This window comes from Oryctolagus cuniculus, chromosome 13, assembly GCF_051225735.1.
Source record: "Oryctolagus cuniculus isolate XC-2025 breed Fujian yellow rabbit chromosome 13, ASM5122573v1, whole genome shotgun sequence".
Lineage (NCBI taxonomy): Eukaryota > Metazoa > Chordata > Mammalia > Lagomorpha > Leporidae > Oryctolagus > Oryctolagus cuniculus.
The window spans coordinates 47,884,371-47,908,614 of NC_142879.1; the positions used below are offsets into that span (position 1 = coordinate 47,884,371).

At 45.3% G+C, this 24,244-nt stretch overlaps 1 protein-coding gene across 50 annotated transcripts in view; it reads left to right on the top strand.

Annotated features, from left to right (window-relative positions):
* Window positions 1-24,244, top strand: part of MLLT10 (MLLT10 histone lysine methyltransferase DOT1L cofactor) — a 217,751-nt gene that overhangs the window by 5,535 nt on the left and 187,972 nt on the right. For 45 of the 50 annotated variants that reach the window (XR_016218947.1, XR_016218946.1, XR_016218945.1 and 42 more), the window contains one exon: window positions 1,957-2,036. The exons of 3 other annotated variants lie outside the window; for them this stretch is intronic. Coding sequence is in view for 38 of the 47 variants with exons in the window: in XM_070055507.2 (XP_069911608.1) it covers window positions 1,957-2,036 (80 nt within the window). In the remaining 9 variants the exon portion in view is untranslated. Of the gene's footprint in view, window positions 1-1,465; window positions 1,719-1,956; window positions 2,037-24,244 lie in introns of all 50 variants that reach the window. 2 more of the 50 variants (XM_089311537.1, XM_070055511.2) reach the window with 1 other exon arrangement.

Here is a 24,244-nt window from a genome sequence, read left to right on the forward strand (position 1 = left end):
AACCAGGGCTGAAGCAGGAGGTTTACACTGGGTCTCCCACGAGGGTGGCAGGGACCCAAGCGCTTGAGCCATCTTCTGCTGCTTTTCCCAGGATGCCAGCGTTGCAAGCAGTGGCTTTACCCACTGCACTATAACATTGGTCCCAGTTTTTCTCTATTTCCAACTCCCCCAGCAATACCTTACCCCTAGTCTACTTTATATCTCTGAATTTGCCTGTTTTGGACATTTAACGTAGATAGAAGGATTTCACTTTTTTCTGTAATTCCTGTGTTCGTTTTGAAAGGTGATTTGGGAATGTTTTCATTAGACTTAACTAAAATGCTTGCTATTTTTTTTTGAATTTTTTTATTTTTATTTTTTTTTGACAGGCAGAGTGGACAGTGAGAGAGAGAGACAGAGAGAAAGGTCTTCCTTTGCCGTTGGTTCACCCTCCAATGTCTGCTGCGGCTGCTGCGCTGCGGCCGGCGCACCGCGCTGATCCGATGGCAGGAGCCAGGTACTTCTCCTGGTCTCCCATGGGGTGCAGGGCCCAAATACTTGGGCCATCCTCCACTGCATTCCTTGGCCACAGCAGAGAGCTGGCCTGGAAGAGGGGCAACCAGGACAGAATCCGGCGCCCCGACTGGGACTAGAACCTGGTGTGCCGGCGCCGCAAGGTGGAGGATTAGCCTAGTGAGCTGCGGCGCCGGCCAAAATGCTTGCTATTTAAACAGTAGTATAAAAAAAATAAACTGTAGTACGTACGCGTTAAAAATTTTTTGAGGCCGGCGCCGCGGCTCACTAGGCTAATCCTCCGCCTAGCGGCGCCGGCACACCGGGTTCTAGTCCCGGTCGGGGCTCCGGATTCTGTCCCGGTTGCCCCTCTTCCAGGCCAGCCCTCTGCTGTGGCCAGGGAGTGCAGTGGAGGATGGCCCAGGTGCTTGGGCCCTGCACCCCATGGGAGACCAGGAAAAGCACCTGGCTCCTGGCTCCTGCCATCGGATCAGCGCGGTGCGCCGGCTGCAGCGCCCCGGCCGCGGCGGCCATTGGAGGGTGAACCAACGGCAAAGGAAGACCTTTCTCTCTGTCTCTGTCTCTCACTGTCCACTCTGCCTGTCAAAAAAAAAAAAAAAAAAAAAATTTTTTTTGAGTTACTCAAGAAAAAAAAAACCTAATAATAAATACTACATAATGTTCTTCCAATTAAGAGAAAAAATTATGAAATTTAGACTTATTTAGACAAAATAACAAGTTGCATTTAAAAATTTTAGCTGAAGTACCATTTTTATTTTTAAAAGCTTTATTTGAAAGAGTGACAAATAGATGGGGGGAGAGAGAGAGAGAGAGATATTGAGAGATATCCTGGTGGTTCATCTCCAGATATCTGCATCAAGGTTTGGCAAGGCCAAAACTAAGAGCCTAGAACTCCATTCTGGTTTCCCACATGGGTGGTAGTGACCTAAGCCATTATCTGCTGCCTTCCCAGGTGCATTGGCAGGAAACTGGATTGGAAGTGGAGGAGCCAGGACTCAAAGCAGCACTTCAGTATGGGATTAAGTTGGCTCAAGTAACCCCTGCATGATAACACCTGCACCCCATATAATTTTAAATTGAAGACAAGGTTTTTTTTGTTTTTTTTTTTTTGTTTTTTTTTTTGAGAAGTAGAGACATGTTTTGCTCCAGTGTGCTGGTTTATTCCTCAAACACTTGAAAATGCTGGAGTCAGGAACTGGTGCCAGGTATGAAACCCAGGTACTCTGATATGTGATGCAAATGCCTTAGCTGCTAGACTAAATGCCCAGCCCAAAGTGTCATATTTTTAATTAACTGTAATTGACTATATATGTGGCAAGTGGGGAATAAAGTGTTATTCTGTAAAGCAAATAGTTGACTTGAGAACAGTTTGAGAGGTAAATAAGATTTTGAAAAGGGCATTTGATTTTTCCATAATCTTCAAATCTTAACACTTTTTAACAGCTTGCTATGGCATTGTTCAAGTACCCACTGGACCATGGTTTTGCAGAAAATGTGAATCCCAGGAGAGAGCAGCAAGAGTGGTAAGGAATGTTTATCAAAAACATTAAAATACTTAAGATATTACACTTATGTTGCTGTTTGAAGGGCTGTCAGTGTTTTGTTCCTAATATTATAACTGAGTTAATTTGCAGAATATTGACTTGGAGTTTTAAACAGACTTTGTAAAATTTGAGAAAATTTACATAAGTAAATGTTAATGGATACTTAAAAGACAAAAATATAAAGTCATATTTTGGGTTTTATTAATAGGTGCAGAATCAAGAACGTTGAAGTAGTTTGAAGGTTTATTTGTGGTAATCATAGAATATAATAGTAGTAGAAACATAAGGAAGTGAAATTGATAATTCTGCTAGGTTTTGTTAAATGAGGCAAAAGGAAAAAGACTTTCAGTGACTCTCATATTCTTTTCACCACATTTGCATGTCTATGGTTTAACTTTGAACACATCATTTTCAGACATTTGGTCCCTTTGGAAAAGCAACATAAAATTTTTCCTTTTTTTATGTGCCTGGCTACCTTCTTTTTAAACACTTTAGTAAATCTTTTGTAAGAATGAGAGAAGTATATTTGTTCTTTGTAGCCAGACATTTTTCCAGTTGAACTTCTGGAAATATGGAGAGACATATTTAATCTTCATTAGTCATACAGAACTATTACTAATTGCAACATGATAGTTTGCAATGTGGTGTTGACTAGAGAAAGTAGAAAATAGTTTAACTTGTCTTTGTAGGCATAAAGTGAAAGAAGCAGCTTTAATTATTGCCTGGGCAGTTTATTTTTATTTTTATAAAGATTTATTTATTTAAAAGGCAGAGTTACAGAGAGGCAGAGAGAGAAACAGAGAGAGGTCTTCCATCTGCTAGCTCATGCCCCAGATGGCTGCAATGGCCGGAGCTGGGCCAGTCCGGAGCCAGGAGCTTCTTCTGAGTCTTCCACGCAGGTGCAGGGGCCCAAGACTTGGGCCATCTTCTACTGCTTTCCCAGTCCATGGCAGAGAGCTGGATTTGAAGTATAGCAGCTGGGACTGACACCCATAACCCTCTAGCCACAGCACCGGCCCCCTGGGCAGTTTTTTGATCAGTAGAAATAATGTGTGTGAGAATGTGCTGTAGCAGAATTATAGCTGTTGTCCTTATGTTAGAATAGTGGAACTTAACAAAGGGAATATGAAACCAATCATGAAAATTTTAGGGCTTGATAAAGTTGTGTATAATTTTAAAAAATATTTATTTGAAAGACAGAGTTAGAGAGAGAGGAGGAGACATCTTCCATCAGCTGTTCACTCCCCAAATGTCTGCAATGACCAGGGCTGGGCCAAGCCGAAGCTAGGACCCAGAAGCTTCTTTTGGGTCTTCCGTGTGGGTGCAGGGGCCCAAGCACTTGGGGGCCATCTTCTGCTGCTTTCCCAGATACACCAGCAGTGAGCTGGATTGAAAATGGAACAGCTTGGACTTGAGTTTGTGCCCATGTGGGATGCCAGTGCTGCAGATGGCGGCTAAACCCACTACAGCACAGCACTGGCCCCTGCTCCACTTTGATCCAGTTCCCTGCTAATGCTTCTGGGAAAGCAGTGGAAGATGACCCCAGTGATTGTGCCCTTGCATCCACGTGGGAGACCCAGATGAAGCTCCTGGCTTCTGCCTGGTTCATCTTTGGCTGTTGCAGCTGTTTAGGGAGTGAACCAGTGATGGAAGATGTCTCTCTTTTTTCAAATAAATAATCCTTTAAAAAATAAAAGTACAGCTAGAGGACAGCAAATGAAGATTAAGGACAGATCTACTTAAGCCATGTTGATTTTTTTTTTTTTTTAAGATTTATTTATTTGAAAGGCAGAGTTATAGGGAAGGGAAAGGAGTGATAGAAATCTTCCATCAGCTGATTTACTTCCCATATGACTGCAGTAGCCAGGACTGGGACAGGCCGGAGCACCTTCTGCCTTTACAGGTGCATTAGCAGGGAGCTGCATGAGAAGTGGAGCAGCTGGATTTTGAACTTGTGCCCACAAGGAATGCCAGTGTCACAGGTGACAGCTTTACCTGCTATGCCACAATACTGGCCCCAATTATTTTTAAGAGAATTTAATTTTTTTAAAGATTTATTTATTTTTATTTATTTGAAAGAGTTACAGAGAGAGGTAGAGGCAGAGAGAGAGGTCTTCTGTCCTCTGGTTCACTCCCTAGATGGCCGCAACGGCCAGAGCTGCACCGATCCGAAGGCAGGAGCCAGGAGCTTCTTCTGGGTCTCCCATGTGGATGCAGGGTCCCAAGGACTTGGGCCATGTTCCACTGATTTCTCGGGCCATAGCAGAGAGCTGGATCTAAAGAGGAGCAGCTGGGACTAGAATTGGCGTCCACGTGGGATGCCAGCGCTGCCAGTGGAGGATTAACCTACTATGCCATGGCGCCGGCCCCATTTTGAACTCCTTGATTAGAACAATCTATTTGTTTTTTTTTTGTTTGTTTGTTTGTTTTTTTTTTGACAGGCAGAGTGGACAGTGAGAGAGAGGGAGAAAGGTCTTTGCCGTTGGTTCACCCTCCAGTGGCCGACGCACCGCGCTGATCCAACAGCAGGAGCCAGGTGCTTCTCCTGGTCTCCCATGGGGTGCAGGGCCCAAATACTTGGGCCATCCTCCACTACACTCCCGGGCCACAGCAGAGAGCTGGCCTGGAAGAGGGGCAACCGGGACAGAATCCGGCGCCCCGACCGGGACTAGAACCCGGTGTGCCGGCGCCGCAAGGCGGAGGATTAGCCTAGTGAGCCGCGACGCCGGCCTAGAACAATCTATTTGTAAACCTGCCCTGTCTCAGCAAATTCACTGAAACCCTTACAGAGCATAACGTCATCCTGGTTCTGGGCATAGTCCCAAAACTTTTTTATCTCAAGACCCAGGGCCCAGACTCCTGCTGTGCTGGTTGGGCTCTCTGAGGTGAGTAATGTTGGGCCTTGAGGGCTCAGCATGACATCCTCCACTGAAGCCTTCAGTGATGGCATGATCCATTGTGTGCCCAATGGCAGAGCGACAGCTATGCCAGCTGCAGTAGCTGCCATTTGGACCATCAGGCATGGCAGGTGAGCCAACTGCAGTTGGTGGGACTGCTGCTGGTGGCTGAGCTGCTGGTCCTGGCTTTGGTGCAACTCTCATCTTGGTGCCTGGCTTGCTCTAGAAGGGCTGTGCAGGAGATGTGGCTTTGGTTTCCGTGAGGCATGGTAACTACAACCACTCAGCGCCGAGAAGTGTGAAACTGAAGAGCTCAGCCGCTTCTCTGGCATTTGTGTTTTTTTTTTTTTTTTTTTTTTTTTTTTTTTTGACAGGCAGAGTGGACAGTGAGAGACAGAGAGAAAGGTTCTCCTTGGCCGTTGGTTCACCCTCCAGTGGCTGCCGCGGCCAGCGCACTGCACTGATCTGAAGCCAGGAGCCAGGTGCTTCTCCTGGTCTCCCATGTGGGTGCAGGGCCCAAGCACTTGGGCCATCCTCCACTGCACTCCTGGGCCACAGCAGAGAGCTGGCTTGGAAGAGGGGCAACCGGGACAGAATCCGGTGCCCTGAATGGGACTAGAACCCGGTGTGCTGGTGCCACAGGCGGAGGATTAGCCTATTGAGCCACGGTGCCGGCCGCATTTGGGTTTTGATACCTCTTTTATTATTGGAAGTTTAGAATAAAGTCATGAAGTGAAGTTAAGAGTTGGAGCTGCACAAAGGGAAGACTGGAGATCACAGGCCATTTTTTTTTTTATTTTAGAAAAGTGAAAATAGAACTATTAGGGTAAATATTCACATTTAGGAGAAGAAAATAAAACATTTACAAGGATGAATAATGAACTGTCAGGAAAGGAGAACCTAAAGAGTACAGCAGCAGCACAGACAGCTGAGTTTTCAGGAAAGGATACTTGATAGCAACAATAAATTTAAAAAATTTTTAACATTTATTTAAAAGGCAGAATGACAGAGACAGAGAGAAATTTACCGTCTGCTGGTTTACTCCCCAAATGGCTGTAGTGGTCTTGGCTGGGCCAAGCTGAAGCCTGGAGCCAGGAACTCCATCTGAGTCTCCCATGTGTGTGGCAGGGGTCCAACCACCTGGACAGTTTTCCACTGCTATCCTAAGTGCATTAATAGGGAGCTGTGTCGGAAGCAGAGAAGCTGGGAACTGGAACCAGTGCTCCAATGTGGGATGTTGATGTTGTAGCTTGTGGCTTAACTTGCTGTGGCACAGCACCAGCCCTGAAAAGTTTTTTTTTTTTTTTTTTTTTTTTTTAATTAGGTTTTGTGTGTGTGTGTGTGTGTGTGTGCTTAAAAGATTTATTTATTTGGGCCGGCGCCGCGGCTCACTAGGCTAATCCTCTGCCTAGTGGCGCCGGCACACCGGGTTCTAGTCCCGGTTGGGGCGCCGGATTCTGTCCCGGTTGCCCCTCTTCCAGGCCAGCTCTCTGCTGTGGCCAGGGAGTGCAGTGGAGGATGGCCCAGGTGCTTGGGCCCTGCACCCCATGGGAGACCAGGAAAAGCACCTGGCTCCTGGCTCCTGGCTTCAGATCAGCGCGGTGCGCCGGCCGCAGCGGCCATTGGAGGTTGAACCAACGGCAAAGGAAGACCTTTCTCTCTGTCTCTCTCACTGTCCACTCTGCCTGTCAAAAAACAAACAAACAAACAAAAAAAGATTTATTTATTTGAGAGACAAAATTACATAGAGAGGGAGAGACCGAGAAATAGGTCTTCCATCAGCTGTTTACTTTCAAATGGCTGTTATGGCCAGAGCTGGGCTGATCCAAAGCCAAGAGCTTCTTCCAGGACTTCCATGTTGGTGCTGGGGCCTAAGTGCTTGGGCCATCTTCCACTGCCTTCTCAGGTCATTAGCAGTGAGATGGATCAGAAGTGGAACAACTGGGACTCAAAGGGGCACCCAAATGGGATGCTGGTGCCACAGGTGGAGACTTAACTTAATACACCACAGCTCCGACTCTGTGTTTTTTTTTTTTTTTTTTTTTTTTTTCAAGAATAGACAGCAATCTTAGTTTTCTGAGTAGTTCCTTGTAGGATTAGTTCAAAATTCCCGGAAAATTAAAGTAGTTAGATGGGGTTGAGGGAAAGTTTACTGTATTTTTAGGGAAAGGTCTTTGCAGATAAGCAGTTATTATTCAATAAAAGTAACTTGAGGTGCTGGGCTGGCACTATGGTGTAGCGGGTAAAGCCACAGCCTGCAGTGCTGGCATCCCATATGGGTACTGGTTCGAGTTCTGGCTGCTTCACTTCCTATCCAGTTCTCTGCTGTGGCCTGGGAAAGCAGTAGAAGATGGTCCAAGACTTTGGGCCCCTACACCTACATAGACCTGGAAGAAGCTCCTGGCTTCGGATCAGCCCAGCCACGGCCTTTGCAGCCATCTGAGGAGTGAACCAGCGGATGGAAGACTTTTCTCCCTCTCTCTGCCTCTGTTACTCTGTAACGCTGCCTTTCAAATAAATGAATAAATCTTTTAAAAAAAAGTAACTTGAGAATTGTTTATTCAATTCCAGTAAATATTTTCCTGCAGTTTTCAAATTAGACATACTAAATATTAACCACCATTGTAGTGGTTAAGGATCCAAACATTTACTGATGACTGTTTTTTATTTATTTGCATTTGTTCTGTATTTCTACAGGCTGAAGTGATTTATTAGAAATCTTACTTAGTTATATAATTTCAATGAGATTCATAGGGGATATTTTACATTCTGAATATACTACTTTAGAAACATGTTAATAAGTAGATTGTACATAAAATAGAATGGTTAAACATAAGAATTTGTGTTATTTATCTATTTGAAAGACAAACAGAAAGAAGGGGAAGAAAGAGTTCCTATCTGCTGGTTCATTCCCCAAACGATTTCCTGGGCCACGCTGAAAGCAGGAGTCTGGAACTCAATTTGAGTCTTCCATATGGATGGCAAGGACCCAAAGCTTAAGCTGTCTTGTGCTGCTTCTCAGGGTGCACATCAGCAAGAAGCTAGAATTGGAAGCATAGCTAAAACTCAAATGCAGGCTCTCTGATGTGGGACATGGGCATCCCCAGTGGCATCCTAACTGCTGTGCCAACCACCTGTCCTTAATTCTTTTTTTTTTTTTTTTTTTTTTGACAGGCAGAGTGGACAGTGAGAGAGAGAGAGAGACAGAGAGAAAGGTCTTCCTTTGCCGTTGGTTCACCCTCCAATGGCCGCCGCGGCCGGCGCGCTGCGGCCGGCGCACCGCGCTGATCCGATGGCAGGAGCCAGGAGCCAGGTGCTTTTCCTGGTCTCCCATGGGGTGCAGGGCCCAAATACTTGGGCCATCCTCCACTGCACTCCCTGGCCACAGCAGAGAGCTGGCCTGGAAGAGGGGCAACCGGGACAGAATCCGGCGCCCCGACCGGGACTAGAACCCGGTGTGCCGGCGCCGCAAGGCGGAGGATTAGCCTAGTGAGCCGCGGCGCCGGCCCTGTCCTTAATTCTGTTTATCTGATGTTAGGATTCTGTCACACAATGTGCCGTAGTATTTATTTTTTATTTATTTATTTATTTTGACAGGCGGAGTTAGACTGAGAGAGAGAGAGAGACAGAGAGAAAGGTTTTCCTTTTTCCGTTGGTTCATCCCCCAGGTGGCTGCTGCGGCTGGCGCGTTGCGGTTGGCGTACTACGCCTATCCGAAGCCAGGAGCCAGGTGCTTCTCCTGGTCTCCCATGCGGGTGCAGGGCCCAAGCACTTGGGCCATCCTCCACTGCCTTCCCAGGCCACAGCAGAGAGCTGGATCAGAAGAGGAGCAACCGGGACTAGAACCCGGGTGCCAGTGCCGCAGGTGGAGGATTAGCCTAGTGAGCCACAGTGCCGGCCAGTATTTATTTTTTTAAGATTTACTTTATTTATTTGAAAGGCAGAGGAGGTCAGTGTTGGTGTAGCAGGTTAGACCATTGCCTGTGATGCCTACATCCCATATGGGCATGGGTTTGAGCCCCTGCTGCTCTGCTTCTGATCTGGCTCCCTGCTGATGACCTGGAAAAGGCAGTGGAGGATAGCCAAAGTATCTGGGCTTTTGCCACCTATATGGGAGACCCAGATGAAGTTTCTGGCTCTGGCCTGGGTGTTGCTACCATCTTGGTAATGAACCAGCGGATGGAAGATCGATCGATTGATCGCCCTCCCTCCCTCTCCCTCTCATTCTGTAGCTCTGTCTTTCAAATACATTTTTTAAAAAAACACTATATTAGTCTTTTTGTGTCTTAAAAACTTCCATATTTTCCTACGAAAAAACAAAACTATTTTCCTTTCCTGTGCTAGTTTGAGTGCTAGGATAATAACTATTATAATTAATGATTTTGTTAGGGTCATCTTCTGGCATCTGTGTTTTGTTGGCAGTCTCTTTTTTTAAATTTGTTGATTTATTTATTTGAAAGAGTGACAGGGAGGGAGAGAAGGATTGAGATCTTCTTTTCTCCTGGTTTATTCTTTATATGGCCCTGATGGCTGGGACTAGGCCAAGCCAAACGTAGGAGACAGGAACTCCCATCTGGGTCTCTTATGGGTAGCAAAGACTCAGGTACTTGAACCATCATCTACTGCTTCCCAGGCTTATTAGCAGGGAGCTGGATTTGAAGTAGAAGAGCTGCTGCTCAACTGGTATGCTGATATGGAATACAGACGTCCCAAGCAATGGCCTTATTGGCTGTACCACAAGGCCAAATCTGGAAAGCTCTGTTGTGTTTGAGACTTGGACTGCTTTTTCATTCTGAGGACTTTGGAATGTTTGCTATATGTTCTCAAATATTATGACCCTCCCATAATACCTTCTAGCTTCTGAAACTGTTAATTTAGATGTATGGTTGGGATTTTCATTCTGTTTACTTCTTTTAATTTGTGTTCTTTATTTTATATCTTGTTTCTGTATAATGGATAATCTCTTTAGCTTAGTCTTCAGATTTATGTTTATTAATCTAGTGAATAAATTTTTTTCCCAAAGTAAAATAATACATAGAATTACTTTTTATTTTTCAGTTTGCCTCTTTTTCTATGATATCTTGTTATTATTGCCTGAAGGATTATATTCCTTCCTTAATTTGAACACTTCAGCATACTTACGTTACATTTCCTTGGGGATTTTGAATTTCTTTGATTTGTTAATTCTACTAGTAGATATCATATGGTTTGTAATTTTAAAACAGATTTATTTATTTATTTATTTGAAGGGCAGAGTTGGAGAGAGAGTTAGAGAGAGATTGATTTTCCATTCACTGTTCACTCCTCAAATGGTCTTCGTGGCCAGGGCTAGGCCAGACTGAGCCTTCATCCACTGCTTTCTCAGATGTGTTATTTGGGAGCTAGATCTGAAGAGGAGCAGCCAGGACTTGAGCCAGGACTCAAAAGGGATGCCAGCCTTGCAGGTGGCAGGTTAACCTGACTGAAAGCCAGTCTTCAGGAGGAATTGTCTTTCTTGGGATTTCTGTTATTGTACTGTAGACTGTGAATGTGTTACTGTGGGGTAACCTTTACATTTGTTTTCTGTTAACAGTTGTGTTTGGGGGGGCCAGCATTGTGGCATAGCAGGTAAAGCTGCTGCCTGCAGTGCTGGCATCCCTTATGGGTGGCAGATCCTGTTTCAGCTGCTTCACTACTTCTTTTTTTTTTTTTTTTGACAGGCAGAGTTACACAGTGAGAGAGAGACAGAGAGAGTTATAGACAGTAAGAGAGAGACAGAGAGAAAGGTCTTCCTTCCATTGATTCACTCCCCTAATGGCCGCTATGGCCGGTGCTATGCCGATCCGAAGCCAGGAGCTGGGTTTTCCTTCCGGTCTCCCGTGTGGGTGTAGGGACCCAAGCACTTGTGCCATCCTCCACTGCCCTCCTGGGCCACATCAGAGAGCTGGACTGGAAGAGGAGCAACCGAACTAGTACCTGGCGCCCCGATCGGGACTAGAACCCGGGGTGCTGGCGCCGTAGGCAGAGGATTAGCCAAGTGAACCACAGCACTGGCCTCAGCTGCTTCACTTCTGATCCAGCTCTCTGCTGGTTGCCTGGGAATAGCAGTGGAAGATGGCCCAAGTGTTTGGGCCCCTGTTATCCAAGTGGGAAACATGGAAGAAGCTCCTGGCTCCTGGCTTTGGCCTGGCCCAGCCCTGGCCATTGTGGCCATCAGGGCATTAGGGGAGTGAATCAGTGGATGGAAGATCTCTCTCGGTCTCTCTCTTTCTCTCTGTAACTCTTTCAAATAAATAAATAAATCTTTTTTAAAAAAGAATTGTTTGGCTGTTAGTAACAAAGACCAGAATATAATGGTTCCCATGAATAACTAGGTTATTCTTCTTCTTTTTTTTTTATTTATTTGACAAATAGAGTTAGTGAGCGAGACAGAGAGAAAGGTCTTCCTTCCATTGGTTCACCCCCCAAATAGCCGCTGCGGCTGGAGCTACGCCAATCCGAAGCCAGGAGCCAGGTGCTTCTTCCTGGTCTCCCATGCGGGTGCAGGGGCCCTAGCACAAGGGCCATCCTCCACTGCCTTCCCGGGCTACAGCAGAGAGCTGGACTGGAAGAGGAGCAACTGGGACTAGAACCTGGTGCCCATATGGGATGCTGGCGCCACAGGCGGAGGATTAACCAAGTGAACCGCAGTGCTGGCCCTGGTTATTCTTTTCTTTTAAAAAAGTTCAGGGGGCTGGCATTGTGGGACAGAGGATTAAGCTGCTGCCTTTGATGCTGGCATAATATATAGATACTTGTGGCCATTTGGAGAGAGAACTAGTGACATTTCAAATAAATAAATAAATCTTACAAGGCTTTTAGGAAGGCTTTTTTTTCTTTCCCTTTTAAATTAAATTTTCATCTAGTTGAAAAGCAGAGTGACAGAGAATGAGAGAGGGAGAGCTATTTCTTCCGAGGATTGTTGTATGTCTGCAACAGCCAGGGCTGGGCCAGACCAAAACCAGGAGCCTGGAACTCCATGTGCATCTCTCAAAAGGGGGGTAGGGTCCCACATATTTGAACCATCATTTGCTGCCTTCAAGGATGTGTTAGCGGCTGGCGCTGCGGCTCAATAGGCAATCCTCTCCCTCGGTGCCGGCACACCGGGTTCTAGTCCCGGTTGGGGCGCTGGATTCTGTCCCCGTTGCTCCTCTTCCAGTCCAGCTCTCTGCTATGGCCTGGGAAGGCAGTGGAGGATGGCCCAAGTGCTTGGACCCTGCAACCCATGGGAGACCAGGAGAAGCACCTGGCTCCTGGCTTCGGATCAGCACGGTGCTCCGGCCACAGTGGCCATTGGGGGGTGAACCAACAGAAAAAGGAAGACCTTCCTCTCTGTCTCACTGTCCACTCTGCCTGTCAAAAAAAAAAAAAAAAAAAAAAAAAAAGCGTTAGCAGGAAGCTAGATTGGAAATGGGGTAGCTGGAACTTGAACTACCACTCTAATATGGGATATTTACATATACCCTGCCCCAGAAAGGCATTTTAAGCTTTTTGTGACAACTCTATGAAGTCATTAGGGATTAGGCTTTTTCTGTCTTCCTATCATATTATACTTAGCACATTGTTTTTTGGAGATGTCCTGTGGTCACAGCATGGCAGATGGATCTGCAGCCATTGCAGGCAGAAAAAAGGGGGAGGCTAAGATGCGGTGTGTAACTCTCTCTCTCTCTCTTTTTTTGGGGGTTAAGGAGTCATTTATTTACTTCAGAGGCCAGATTATACACAGAGAGAGTGAGACAGATTCTCTATCTGCTGGTTCACCCCCAAAATGGCTGGCTGTAACGGCCAGGGCTGGGCCAAACTGAAGCCAGGAGCCAGGATCCTCTTCCAGATCTCCCACATAGGTGCAGGGGCCCAAGGACTTGGGCCACCTTCTGCTGCCTTCCCAGATACATCAACAAGGAACTGGATTGGAAGTAGAGTATCTGGGACTTGAATTGGTGCCCACATGGGATGCCAGCATCATAGTTGGTGGATTTACCACGATGCCAGCCACTAGTTGAACTCTTAAGCAAGTTCTCCTGGAAACCTCAGTGAAGAATTTAGGTTTAATTTTCTTAATACTGGTCTATAATTGTAGGGACTCTGCAAAATGTGTTCTTAAGGTTGGGCCCTTTGATGAACTGAATAATGAATATCAGAATTTGTGTAGCATAGAAGAAGGGAGAAATGAGCTTGGGGTTGGATACAGCAGACAGTTTCCTAATGGGATTTTTTTGCTCCTGAAGCATTTTTAGATTTGTGTCTTGGCTTGGATTCCTTGGATTATCTTTAGATAATGGATTTTGAGCCTCTTCCCCTCTCTCAAGATAGGCTTGAATTTTCTACTTACGTCAAGAGTAGGCTCCTGGCTTTGGCTTGGCCCAGCCCTAGCTGTTGCAGCCATTTGGGGAGTGAACCAGTGAATTGACAGTGTCTTTGTCTCTCTGTAACTCTGCCTTTTAAATAAATAAACCTTAAAAAAAATTGGCTTATATAACTTTCTGTAACACCCAGATCTGTGCTCATGCAAGCCAAAGCTGGGAGTCTGGAACTGCACCCAGGTCTCCTATGTAGGTGGCAAGAACCCAAATACTTGAGCCATCCTTCTGCTTCCTTCCAGGGTACATGTTATCAGGAAGCAGGAATTTAAAATGAAGCAGAGCCATGAGCCCAGTAGCTCAGATATGGGATGCAGGTGTCAAAAAGCTTATCCCTAGTTTTTTTTTTTTTTTTTTTTTTTTTTTTTTTTAAAGATTTATTTATTTAGGGACCCACCCTGTGGCACAGCGGGTTAAGCTGCTGACTGTAGTGCTGGCATCCTATATGGGCACTGGTTCAGGTCCACTGCTCTACTTCTGATCCAGCTCCCTGCTAATGTGCCTAGGAAAGCAGTAGAAGATGGCTCAAGCCCTTGGGCCCCTGTACCCACATAGGAGATCCAGATGAAGCTCCTGGCTCCTGGCTTCAGTCTGGCCCAGTCCTGGCCATTGGGGCCATTTGGGGAGTGAACCAGCCGATGGAAGAGTTCTCTCTCTCTGCTTCTGCCTCACTCTTTCTCTGTAACTCTGCCTTTCAAATAAATAAATAAATCTTTTTTTGACAGGCAGAGTGGACAGTGAGAGAGAGAGAGAGAAAGGTCTTCCTTTTGCCGTTGGTTCACCCTCCAATGGCCGCCGTGGCCGGCGCGCTGTGGCCGGTGCACCGCGCTGATCCGATGGCAGGAGCCAGGTGCTTCTCCTGGTCTCCCATGGGTTGCAGGGCCCAAGCACTTGGGCCATCCTCCACTGCATTCCCGGGCCACAGCAGAGAGCTGGCCTGGAAGAGGGGCAACCGGGACAGAATCCGGCACCTCAACCGGAACTAGAACCTGGTGTGCCAGCGCCGCAGGCGGAGGATTAGCCTAGTGAGCCGCGGCCCCGGCAATAAATAAATCTTTTAAAAAGTAAAAAAAAAAAATGTTTATTTGTAAGAGTTATAGTGAGAGAGGGAGAGACAAGAGAGAGATCTTCCTTCTACTGGTTTATTCCCCAAATGGCCAGGCTTGGGCTAGGCCAAGCCAGGAGCCCGGAGCCAGGAGCTTTATGGGGGGGTCTCCATGTGGGTGCAGGGGCCCAAGTACTTAGGTTATCCTCAATTGCTTTCCCTGGCACATTAGCAAGGAGCTGGATCAGAAGTGGTGTAGCTGGGACTTGAACTGGCACCCACCCATATGGGAAGCTGGCACTGCAGGCTGAGGCTTAACCTCACAACAGTGACCTCAATATTTGTTTATCTTTTTGAGAAGCAGAGTGACAGGTCTTCTGTAAGTTTTATTCTAAATGACTGCTACAGTGAGATCTGGGCCAGGTTGAAGCCAGGAGCCAGGAAAATCCATACTGGTCTCCTACGTGGGTGGCAGGGACATCTTCCTCCACCTTCCCAGGTGCATTAACAGGAAACTGGCTCTCTAATATGGAATGCCAGTGTTGCAAGCCGTGACTTAACCTACTGTGCCTTGGTGCTTGCTCCCCACTCTTGTAATTTTTAATTTTACTAATATTTTTGATTTATTTTTTAGAGGGGGATTTATTTATTTATTTGTAAGAGTTCCAGAGTTCCAGAGGCAGAGAGAGAGAGAGAGAGAGAGAGAGAGGGGTCTTCCGTTCGCTGGTTTGCTTCTCAAATGGCTGCCACGGCTGGAACTGGGCCGATCCAAAGCCAGGAGCCAGGAGCTTCTTCCGGGTCTCCCGTGTGGGTGCAGGGGCCCAAGGACTTGGGCCATTTTTTGTGGAACAGACAGGACTTGAACTGGCACTCATATGGGATGCTGGCACTGCAGGCGGTGACTTTACCTGCTCTATGCTACAGTGCCAGCCCCAACACTTTTGATTTCTAAGTGTTCTTTTGTGGTCACTGGGTGTTCCTTATCTTTATTTTTTATTTTCTGTTCTTGTTTCCTATTTTTCTGATAATATCAATCATATTTTTGTTTTGTTTCAATTTTCTGCTGCTTCTGGTACTTTTTTGTTGTTATTGTCCTTTTTTTTTTTTTAATTTGAAAAGCAGAATTACAGGTGAGATCATCTTATCTGCTGGTTCATTCTCCACGTGGTTGTAATGACTGAGCTTGAGCTGGGCAGACACCAGGAGCTTCTTCCATGTCTTTCACATGTTTGCAGGGACCCAAGTGTTTGGGCTATCCTCTGCTGCTTTCCCAAGCACATCAGCAGGGAGCTGGATGGAAATGGAGCTGCTAGGGCTCAACCCACTATGCTTCAGCACTGGCCCCTTGGGACTCTTTGTTTATACTGTTTGTTCTTGTTTTTTTTTGAATGGATAATTTGCTTAAATCTGGAGAGTTTTGGCCATAGATTTCAATTCAAGATAAACTAATGTTTATTGGAAGTTTTGTGTAGAGGGACAGGGATTGTTGCCTTATTGACTTCCTCATAGGTGATATAGCTTAGGTTCTCAGTTTATTCATAGAGAAATTCTCCTATCATATCTTTGAGGTTGACAGCCTCTGTTACCAGTATTCTTTGAACCAGGTTGGTGCTGAAATTGCATATAAAGTATATATAATTAGATTAATTCTGTTTCAGTATGATGCCCCTGTACTACACTGTTCTTGGTTTTTCTGTCTTCATTTCCTTGGAGTTATCTTTTCTAGAAAATTAACTTTTACAGTTTTCTAGGACAGGGGAGAGACTGTTACCTGGTAGTAGAAATTAAAAAAAAATTTTTTTTAAATAGATTTATTTAGTTGAAAGGCAGAGTGAGAGGGAGACATACCTATACACGCACAGACAGAGATCTTCCTTCAGCTAATTCACTACCCGCCAAAATGGCAGCAACAGTGGGAGCTGGGCTAGACCAAAGTCAGGAGCTGGGAATTTCATCCATGTCTTCCCCATGTGGGTAGCAGGGCAGGGATCCAAGTACTTGGGCCATCTTCTGCCTTCCTAGGTGCATTAGCGAGCAGCGTGGATCCTATGTGGGGCAGCTGGAATTTGAACTGGCACTCTAGTACAGGGATGCTGTTGTTGCAGGTGGTCGCTTAACCCACGGCACCATATGCCAGCCTCTGAAGGTGATTGTTTTGAATGCTTTCAGATTAGATCTGATCCTTTGTGGTTTTAGCCTCACCCAAAAACACCCTTCCTAGATACCACGGGTCATCATTGTGAATGTTTATCACCCTCCCACCTAATGCCTTGGACTTAACATTCCTGCAGTTTCCGGTACTATGTTGCATGAGATGCATTGCTTTCGGGCTTATTGCAGCAACTTTTCCTGGTGTGTTAAGTCATTTACTAATTAACTCCATTCTAACTACCAAAAATTTGCAGCTGTTGTCTTATGTTCTTTTTTGTATTTATGGCTTTATTCCCTTTTATCTCATTATTATCGTTTGGTGTTTTAGGAAAGAGAGGAAATTTTTAAACATTTTTATTTGTATTACTTGAGAGGCAGAGACAGAGAACTTCTACCTACTGGTTCATTCTCTAGTCACCCGCAACAGCAGGGGCTGAGCTGCAGCTGAATTCAGGAGCTGGTAACAGAGTCTGGGTCTTCCATATGGTTACTTGAGCCATGGCTCTACCTCCCAGGGTCTGCATTAGTGGGAAGATGGAGTCAGGAATAGAACCCAGGTATTCTTATGTGGGACATGGATTTCTTTTTAAAGATTTATTTATTTAAAAAGGGGACTTACAGAGAGGCAGAGGCAGAGATATCTTCTATCTGCTGTTTCACTTACCAAATGGCCACAACAGTCAGCCCTGGGCCCATCTGAAGCCAGGAGCCTGGAGTTTCTTCTGGGTCTCCCACATTGTTGTAGGTTCCCAAGGACTTGAACCATCTTCTGCTGCTTTCCCAGACACGTTACCAGGGAGCTGGATTGGCAGTGGAGCTGCCAGGACTTGAACTGGCACCCCTATGGGATGCCAGCGCTGCAGGCAGCAGCTTTACCCACTATGCCACAGAGCTGGCCCTAGGACGTGGATTTCTTAACCATTTACGCTAAATACCTGCTGTAGGGGATATAGTTTTTAAGTGGGATTAACTAACTGTGCTTCTGATGAGGTCTTTTCCTGTTTATTCCTATTTCTTTTTCTTTTAAAGATTTATTTATTTATTTGAAAGGCAGTGACACAGAGAGAGATCTTCATCTGCTGTTTCACTCCTAAATTGGTCACAATAGCTGGGGCTTGACCAGGAGTTCCATTTTAGTCTACCAGATGGGAAGCAGGGGCTCAAGCACTTGGACTATTATCTGTTGCCTTCCAGGCACATTAACAGGGAGCTGGATCAGAAGCAGAGTAGCCAGAAATTGGTACTCTGATATGGGGTCCAGACTTCCCAAGTAGTGGCTTAACCTGCTGCATTGCGATGCTTGCCCGTCTTCCAAGGTCTAATTTTGTCTATTACTAGTGATATCTTCTATCTTCCCATTCTGCTCACGTTTTTGAATCTATGTGGATTCTATTGTCCCTGTGTGTTTTCACTGTTTTGTCTTTTTCCCTTCACTGGCAAACTTCCTAGAAGAATACAACCATAGTTAATATCTCTACTTCTTCAATAGCCTTCTTATATTCTAGTCCCTCAGTTGTGCTTCATGATTGAGGTATAACTTATCATTATAGCAGCATCATGTGAAATATATATTTGCTGTAATACTCTCATCGTCGACATTGTCCATCATGTCTTTCAGTGAGCCTTAAATACATATCTGTGTTCAAGAAGTTTGTAAAATGTTTTTGCATCAGGAAAACTACCTCTCTTGAAAATCCTGATGTATTTCCTCCTTTTTGATATATTTATGAAATAGATTCTGGTTTTCTTTTTTCCTGTCTACCAGGTAGCCCAGAAATAAATCTAGTCTTAAGTAACATCAGCTGTATTAATCTTATAAATAGGGTGTTTTTTTCCAGCTTCTTCCTTCTGTTGGGTTAAGGACTTCACCTCTTATCTCTTGTTTCTCTGCGTGTTGATTTCATTCTCTCATACTACAGACTCTCTACTCCATGAGGCTGGAACCATGACTACGGGCAGCTCTTGGCTCTCATCTTCCCAGACCCTTCTACCAGAAGAAGGGGCTCTCTTGAAGAATCCTGGGAAGGACTCTATTGGCCTGTCTTGGATCATGTACCCATCATCCCTGTGGCTGGATTGGGGAGGGTGCTATGAATGGCAACCTTCACTAGAACTACATAGTTGGAGTCAGGGGTAAGAGCAGTTTCCCTAATGCAGGGGGGTGGGTGCTGTTCACAATGGAGGGTCCTGCTTATGAAGCAGGTGAACAATAAAAGTCTATCATACCGGATTTTAATGTTTATTTTCTATTTTTCATTTTTATAATACAGGTCCTTTATTGTAAGTTGCCTGAAATCCTTTTAGAAAAATTTTAGGGGGGTGGGTATTGTGTGGTACAGTAGGCTAAGCTGCTGCTTGGAATGCCTGTGTCCCATATTGGAGTGCCTGGGTTTGAGTTTGCTTCCACTTCTGATTCAGCTTCCTGCTAATGTGCACCCTGGACCCTGGGAGGCCATGGATGATGACCTAGGTGCTTAAGTCACTGCTACCTACGCGGGAGCCCTGGATAGAGTTCCTGGCTGCTGGCTTCAGCATGGTCCTGGCTGTTGGAGTTATTTGGGGATAGAACTAGTGGGTAGAACATCTCTTCCGTTTCTTCTTTAACTCACATCCTTCCTCCCCCTTCTGCCATCTCTTCCCTATTTATTTATTGATTTGAATGGCAGAGTTGGAGAGAGAGAGAGAGAGAGCGAGCGAGAACGAGTGAGCGCGCACGCCAGCTTCCATCTGCTAGTATACTCCCCAAATGGCTGCAACAGCTAGGCTGAGCCAGGCTAAAGCCAGGAGCCTGAGACTTTATCCCTGGTTCCCATGAGCAGGGGCTCTAGCACTTGGGCTGTCTTCTGCTGCTTTTCCAGTCACCTTAGCAGGGAACTGGATCAGAAGTGGAGTGACCAGGACTTGAATTTTGGTCACCTGGGATGCCAGCATTATAGGTGGTAACTTAATCACAATGCTGGCTCCTGGAACATTTCTTTTTGTGTGCCTCTTGATCTTTCTCTGCCTTTTAAATAAAATGGAAATAAATCAATAAAAATAAATACATTTTAGGTATATATGGATAACATGCATTCTTATTTATTCATCCTTCAAACTGTTACATTTGGCTCTTAAGTCCACCATTCCATTAATTTTACTGTTACTTTCTGGTGGCCAAAATAAAAATTTTTTCCCATGATTTTGAGTCTGTTTGACCTATTGTCAGTATTTAAAACCATCTTGCTAAAGACATGCTGTCTATCTTGCAGCTTTCTGTTATCACTTCTGAGAATTTGGTTTCTTTCAGGTCTTTATGTGTCACTTTTTGGATTCTTTTTTTGGCATTACTTTCTTCTCTAAAATTTAAATGATTGCTTTTCTGGCCTGTTTTTGAATATCTAACCTAAGGTGAATTTTAGGCAAACTTATGGATACCCTGGTCATCAATATCACCTGATTAAAATTTCCAAGCCTTCAGATCAATGTTTGTTTATTTTTTTAAAGATTTATTTATTTGAAAGGCAGAGTTAGAGTGCACGAGCGTGTGCGCAGAAGAGAGCACACGAGATCTTCCGTCTGCTGGTTCACTCCCCAGATGTCTGCAATGGCTGGAGCTGCGCCGACCTGGAGCCAGGAGCCAGGAGCCCACGTTGATGCAGGGATCCAAGGACTTAGGCCATCTTCCACTGCTTTCCCAGGCCCTAGCAGAGAGCTGGATTGGAAGTGGAGCGGCTGGGTCTTGAACCAGCACCCATATGGGAAGCCAGACCTGCAGGCAGTGGCTTTATCTGCTATGCAGTAGCACCGGCCCCCAGATCAATATTTTAAAAAATGTATAATATTTTTCATTTACTGGAGTCTGTCTCTCTTATTCTCTGTCTCTCTCTCTCTCTCTCACACACACACACACACACACACACACGAATCTGTCTCTTTCTCTCTCTCTCTCTCTCATACACACACACAGACACCCAGAGATTGAGGAAGAGAGATACCAAGATCTTCCATCCTCTGGTTCACTTTCTTTTCTTTTTTCCTTTTTTATCCCCCCCCCCCCTTTTTTTTTAGATCTATTTTATTTATTTGAAAGAGTTACAGAGAGAGGCAGAGAGAGTGAGGTCTTCCATCCGATGGTTCACTCCCCAGATGGCTGCAACAGCTGGAGCTGTGCTGATCCAAAGGCAGGAGCCAGGTGCTTCTTCCTGGTCTCCCATGTGGATGCAGGGGCCCAAGGACTTGGGCCATCTTCTGCTGCTTTCCCAGGCCATAGCAGAGAGCTGGATTGGAAGAGGAGCAGCCGGGACTCGAACCCATATGGGATGCAGGAGCTGTAGGCAGAAGATGAACCTACTGTGCCAGGGCGCCGGCCCCGCATCTTAAATTTAATTTCTCTACTTCTCTAGTCACTGTTACAAGCTAAGCTTTAAAGTTTTCTAGGTTATTTCAGTAACATTATTTGCATAATAGTTTTTATGAGGTGATTTATTAATAATGATTCAAAAATGAAAAAGGATAACACAGTTAAAATTCTCCCTCTTTAAAGTGTTTCTTGGGGCTGGTGCTACAGTGGATAAGCCGCCACTTGCAGTGCTTGAATACCATATGAGCGCTCATGAGTCCTGACTGCTCATCTGATTCAGCTCCCTGCCAATGTACCTGGGAAAGCAGGGGAAGATGGCCCACATCCTTGGGCCCCTGCCACCATTTGGGAAGTCCAGAAACTTCTGACTCCTGGTCCATAGCCCTGGCCCTTGAAGCCTTTGAGAAGTGTACCAGTGGATGGAAGATTCCATTTGTTGATTCATTCCCCATTATGCCTGCAACAGCCAGGGCTTGGCTAGACTGAAGTTGGGAGCCCAGAACTCAATCTGGACTGCCCATGTAGATGGCAGAGACTCAAGTACCTGGGCCATCACCTGATGCCTTCTTGGTGTGCATTAGTTGGAAGCTGATGCTGGACTAGGAGTTGGGATTGCACCCCAGGCACTAGTATGGGATGGGGACATCCTAAGTTACGTCTTAACCAACCATTGAACCAAACCATTCACCACTCAACTTATTTTTCAGTTGTAACAAATTATATTATAAGAAAAGTGAGTATGCACATTAGAAGGACAATTAAAATAGTAATGTGTAGGGTAGGTATTTGGTTAAGACACTGAGATGCTCTTATCTCAGTTTGGAGTGCTTGGGTTTGGATCCCAGTTCCACTTTTTTTTTTTTTTTTTTTTAAGATTTGCTTATTTATTTGAAAGGGTTTCAGAGAGGCAGAGGCAGAGAGAGAGAGAGAGGTCTTGCATCTTCTGTTTCACTCTCAGACTGGCTGCGAGCCAGTCTGAAGCCAGGAGCTTCTCCCAGGTCTCCCACACAAGTGCAAGGGCCTAAGCATTTGGGCCATCTTCTGTCTTCCCAGGCTGTAGCAGAGAGCTGTATCAGAAGTGGAACAGCCAGGACTTGAACCGGCGCCCATATGGGATGCTGGCAGTGCATGTAGTGGCTTTACCCACTGTGGCGCAGTGCTGCCCCAGTTCCACTTCTTTTTTTTAATTAATTTATTTTTTGACAGGCAGAGTGGACAGTGAGAGAGAGAGAGACAGAGAGAAAGGTCTTCCTTTTTCCGTTGGTTCACTCCCCAATGGCCACTGCGCACCGTGCTGATCTGAAGCCCAAGTACTTGGGCCATCCTCCACTGCACTCCCGGGCCGTAGCAGAGAGCTGGACTGGAAGAGGAGCGACCAGGACAGAATCCGACACCCCATCCGGGACTAGAACCCGGTGTGCTGGCACTGCAGGTGGAGGATTAGCCTAGTGAGCTGCAGCCCCAGGTCCACTTCTGATTGTAGTTTTCTGCTGATAAGCCCCCTAGGAGGCAGCAGGTGATGGTTTACGTAGTTGATCCCCTGTCACCCATGGGGAATACCCTGATTGAGTTCCCATCTTCTATATTTATTTATTTGAAAGTCAGAATCACAGAGGGAGAGAGAGAGAGAGAGAGAGAGAGAGAGAGATAGATAGATAGATCTTGAATCCCCTGGCTCATTCTTCAAGTGGCGGCAACAGCCAGGACTGAGCCAGGCTGAAGCCAGGAGCTTCATCCAGGTCTCCCACGTGGGTTCAGGGTTCCATCTTGGGCCATCTTCTGCTGTTTCTCCAGTACTGTTAGCATGGTGCTGGTTAAGAAGTGGAGCAGCTGGGACTTGAACTGGCATCCGTATGGGATGCCAGTGTTGCAAATGGCTGCTTAACCTATTGCTCCGCAGCACCTGAGTTCCTGTTTTCCTAGCCCACTGTGGCTGTTGTGGGCATTTGGAGAGTGAACCAGCAGATAAAAGATCTCTCACTGTGTTTCTGTCTTTCAAATAAAAATAAATTTTAAGAAATAAATTTTGGTAGTGTTTTGCAATTATAAACTATTACTTCTGTGAATATTTTTGTAAATGTGCAAAAATTTTTCTAGGTTATTTATTACTCTTCACATATTTTGAATATGCTGTGAAAAGGGTCATAAAATCAGTTTAGTGGTGAGCAACTAGTCTTTTTTTTTTTTTTCCCAAGGATTTATGTGTTTATTTGAGAGTCAGAGTTACATAGGAGAGGAGAGAGGAGAGAGAGAGAGAGAGAGAGGGAGAGGTCTTCCATCTGCTGGTTCACTCCCTAACTGGCTGCAACAGCCAGAACTGCGCCAATCTGAAGCCAGGAGCCAGGAGCCTCTTCTGGGTCTCCCATGCAGGTGCAGGGGCCCAAAGACTTGGGCCATCTTCTCCTGCTTTCCCAGGCCACAGCGCTGGCCATCAGATCAATATTTTTAAAAATATATAGTATTTTTCATCTACTTGAAAGAGGTCTCCCCCTCCCCCCGAGTCTCTGTTTCTCTGACTTCAACCAGTGCCCATATGGGATGCTGGCACCGCAGGCAGTGGCTTTACCCGCTATGCCACAGCACCAACCCTGAGCAACTAAAACAGAGATAAAACAGAGAGAGACACAGGGTGCTTTTTTCATATCTTGTGGTATGTGTGGAGTTGTAGTATAAAACATTTCTTATTGTGTTTTGTGGTCAATTTAGTTTTAGAAACAGTAATCTAGGATATATATTTCTTTAAAAAAAAAAAACTTTTTTTTTTGTTTCCTCTGGTGGCGGGAGGGGGGAGAGAGAGAGAGACTGAGACTGAGACTGAGAAATAATCTGAATCTGCTGGTTTACTTTCCAAATATTGAGGTTGTGCCAGTTTGAAGCCAGCAGCCCTAACTCCATCTGATTCTCTGATGTGGGTGGCGGGAACCCAGGTACTGAACTATCACCTGTTCCCTCTCTGGTTGTTCATTAGTGGGAAGGCAGGACCAGAACTCAGATCCTACATGTAATGTTTGGCATCTCAAGCGTAGTCTTACCCACTGTGCTAGACATCTGCTTCAGTATGTCAGGTTTTTAAACTTTAGATGTGGTGAATATATTGTATTATCTTGTTGTGATTTTACTTTGCAGTTCCCTAACTATTAATGATGGTGATGTATTTATATAGTTGATTAGAATTTTCTCACAGGTGACTTGTAGATGGCTTTTGCTTGTTAGTGCTTTATCTTTTCATTCCTTTAATGATTTTGATGGAAATTGGTTTAAATGTAGGCAGATTTTTCAGTTTTTCAGTTATTTTTTTCCTAGCGTTTTGTGTGAATTGATAAAACTTTTTTTTTTTTTTAAAGATTTTATTTATTTATTTGAGAAGTAGAGTTACA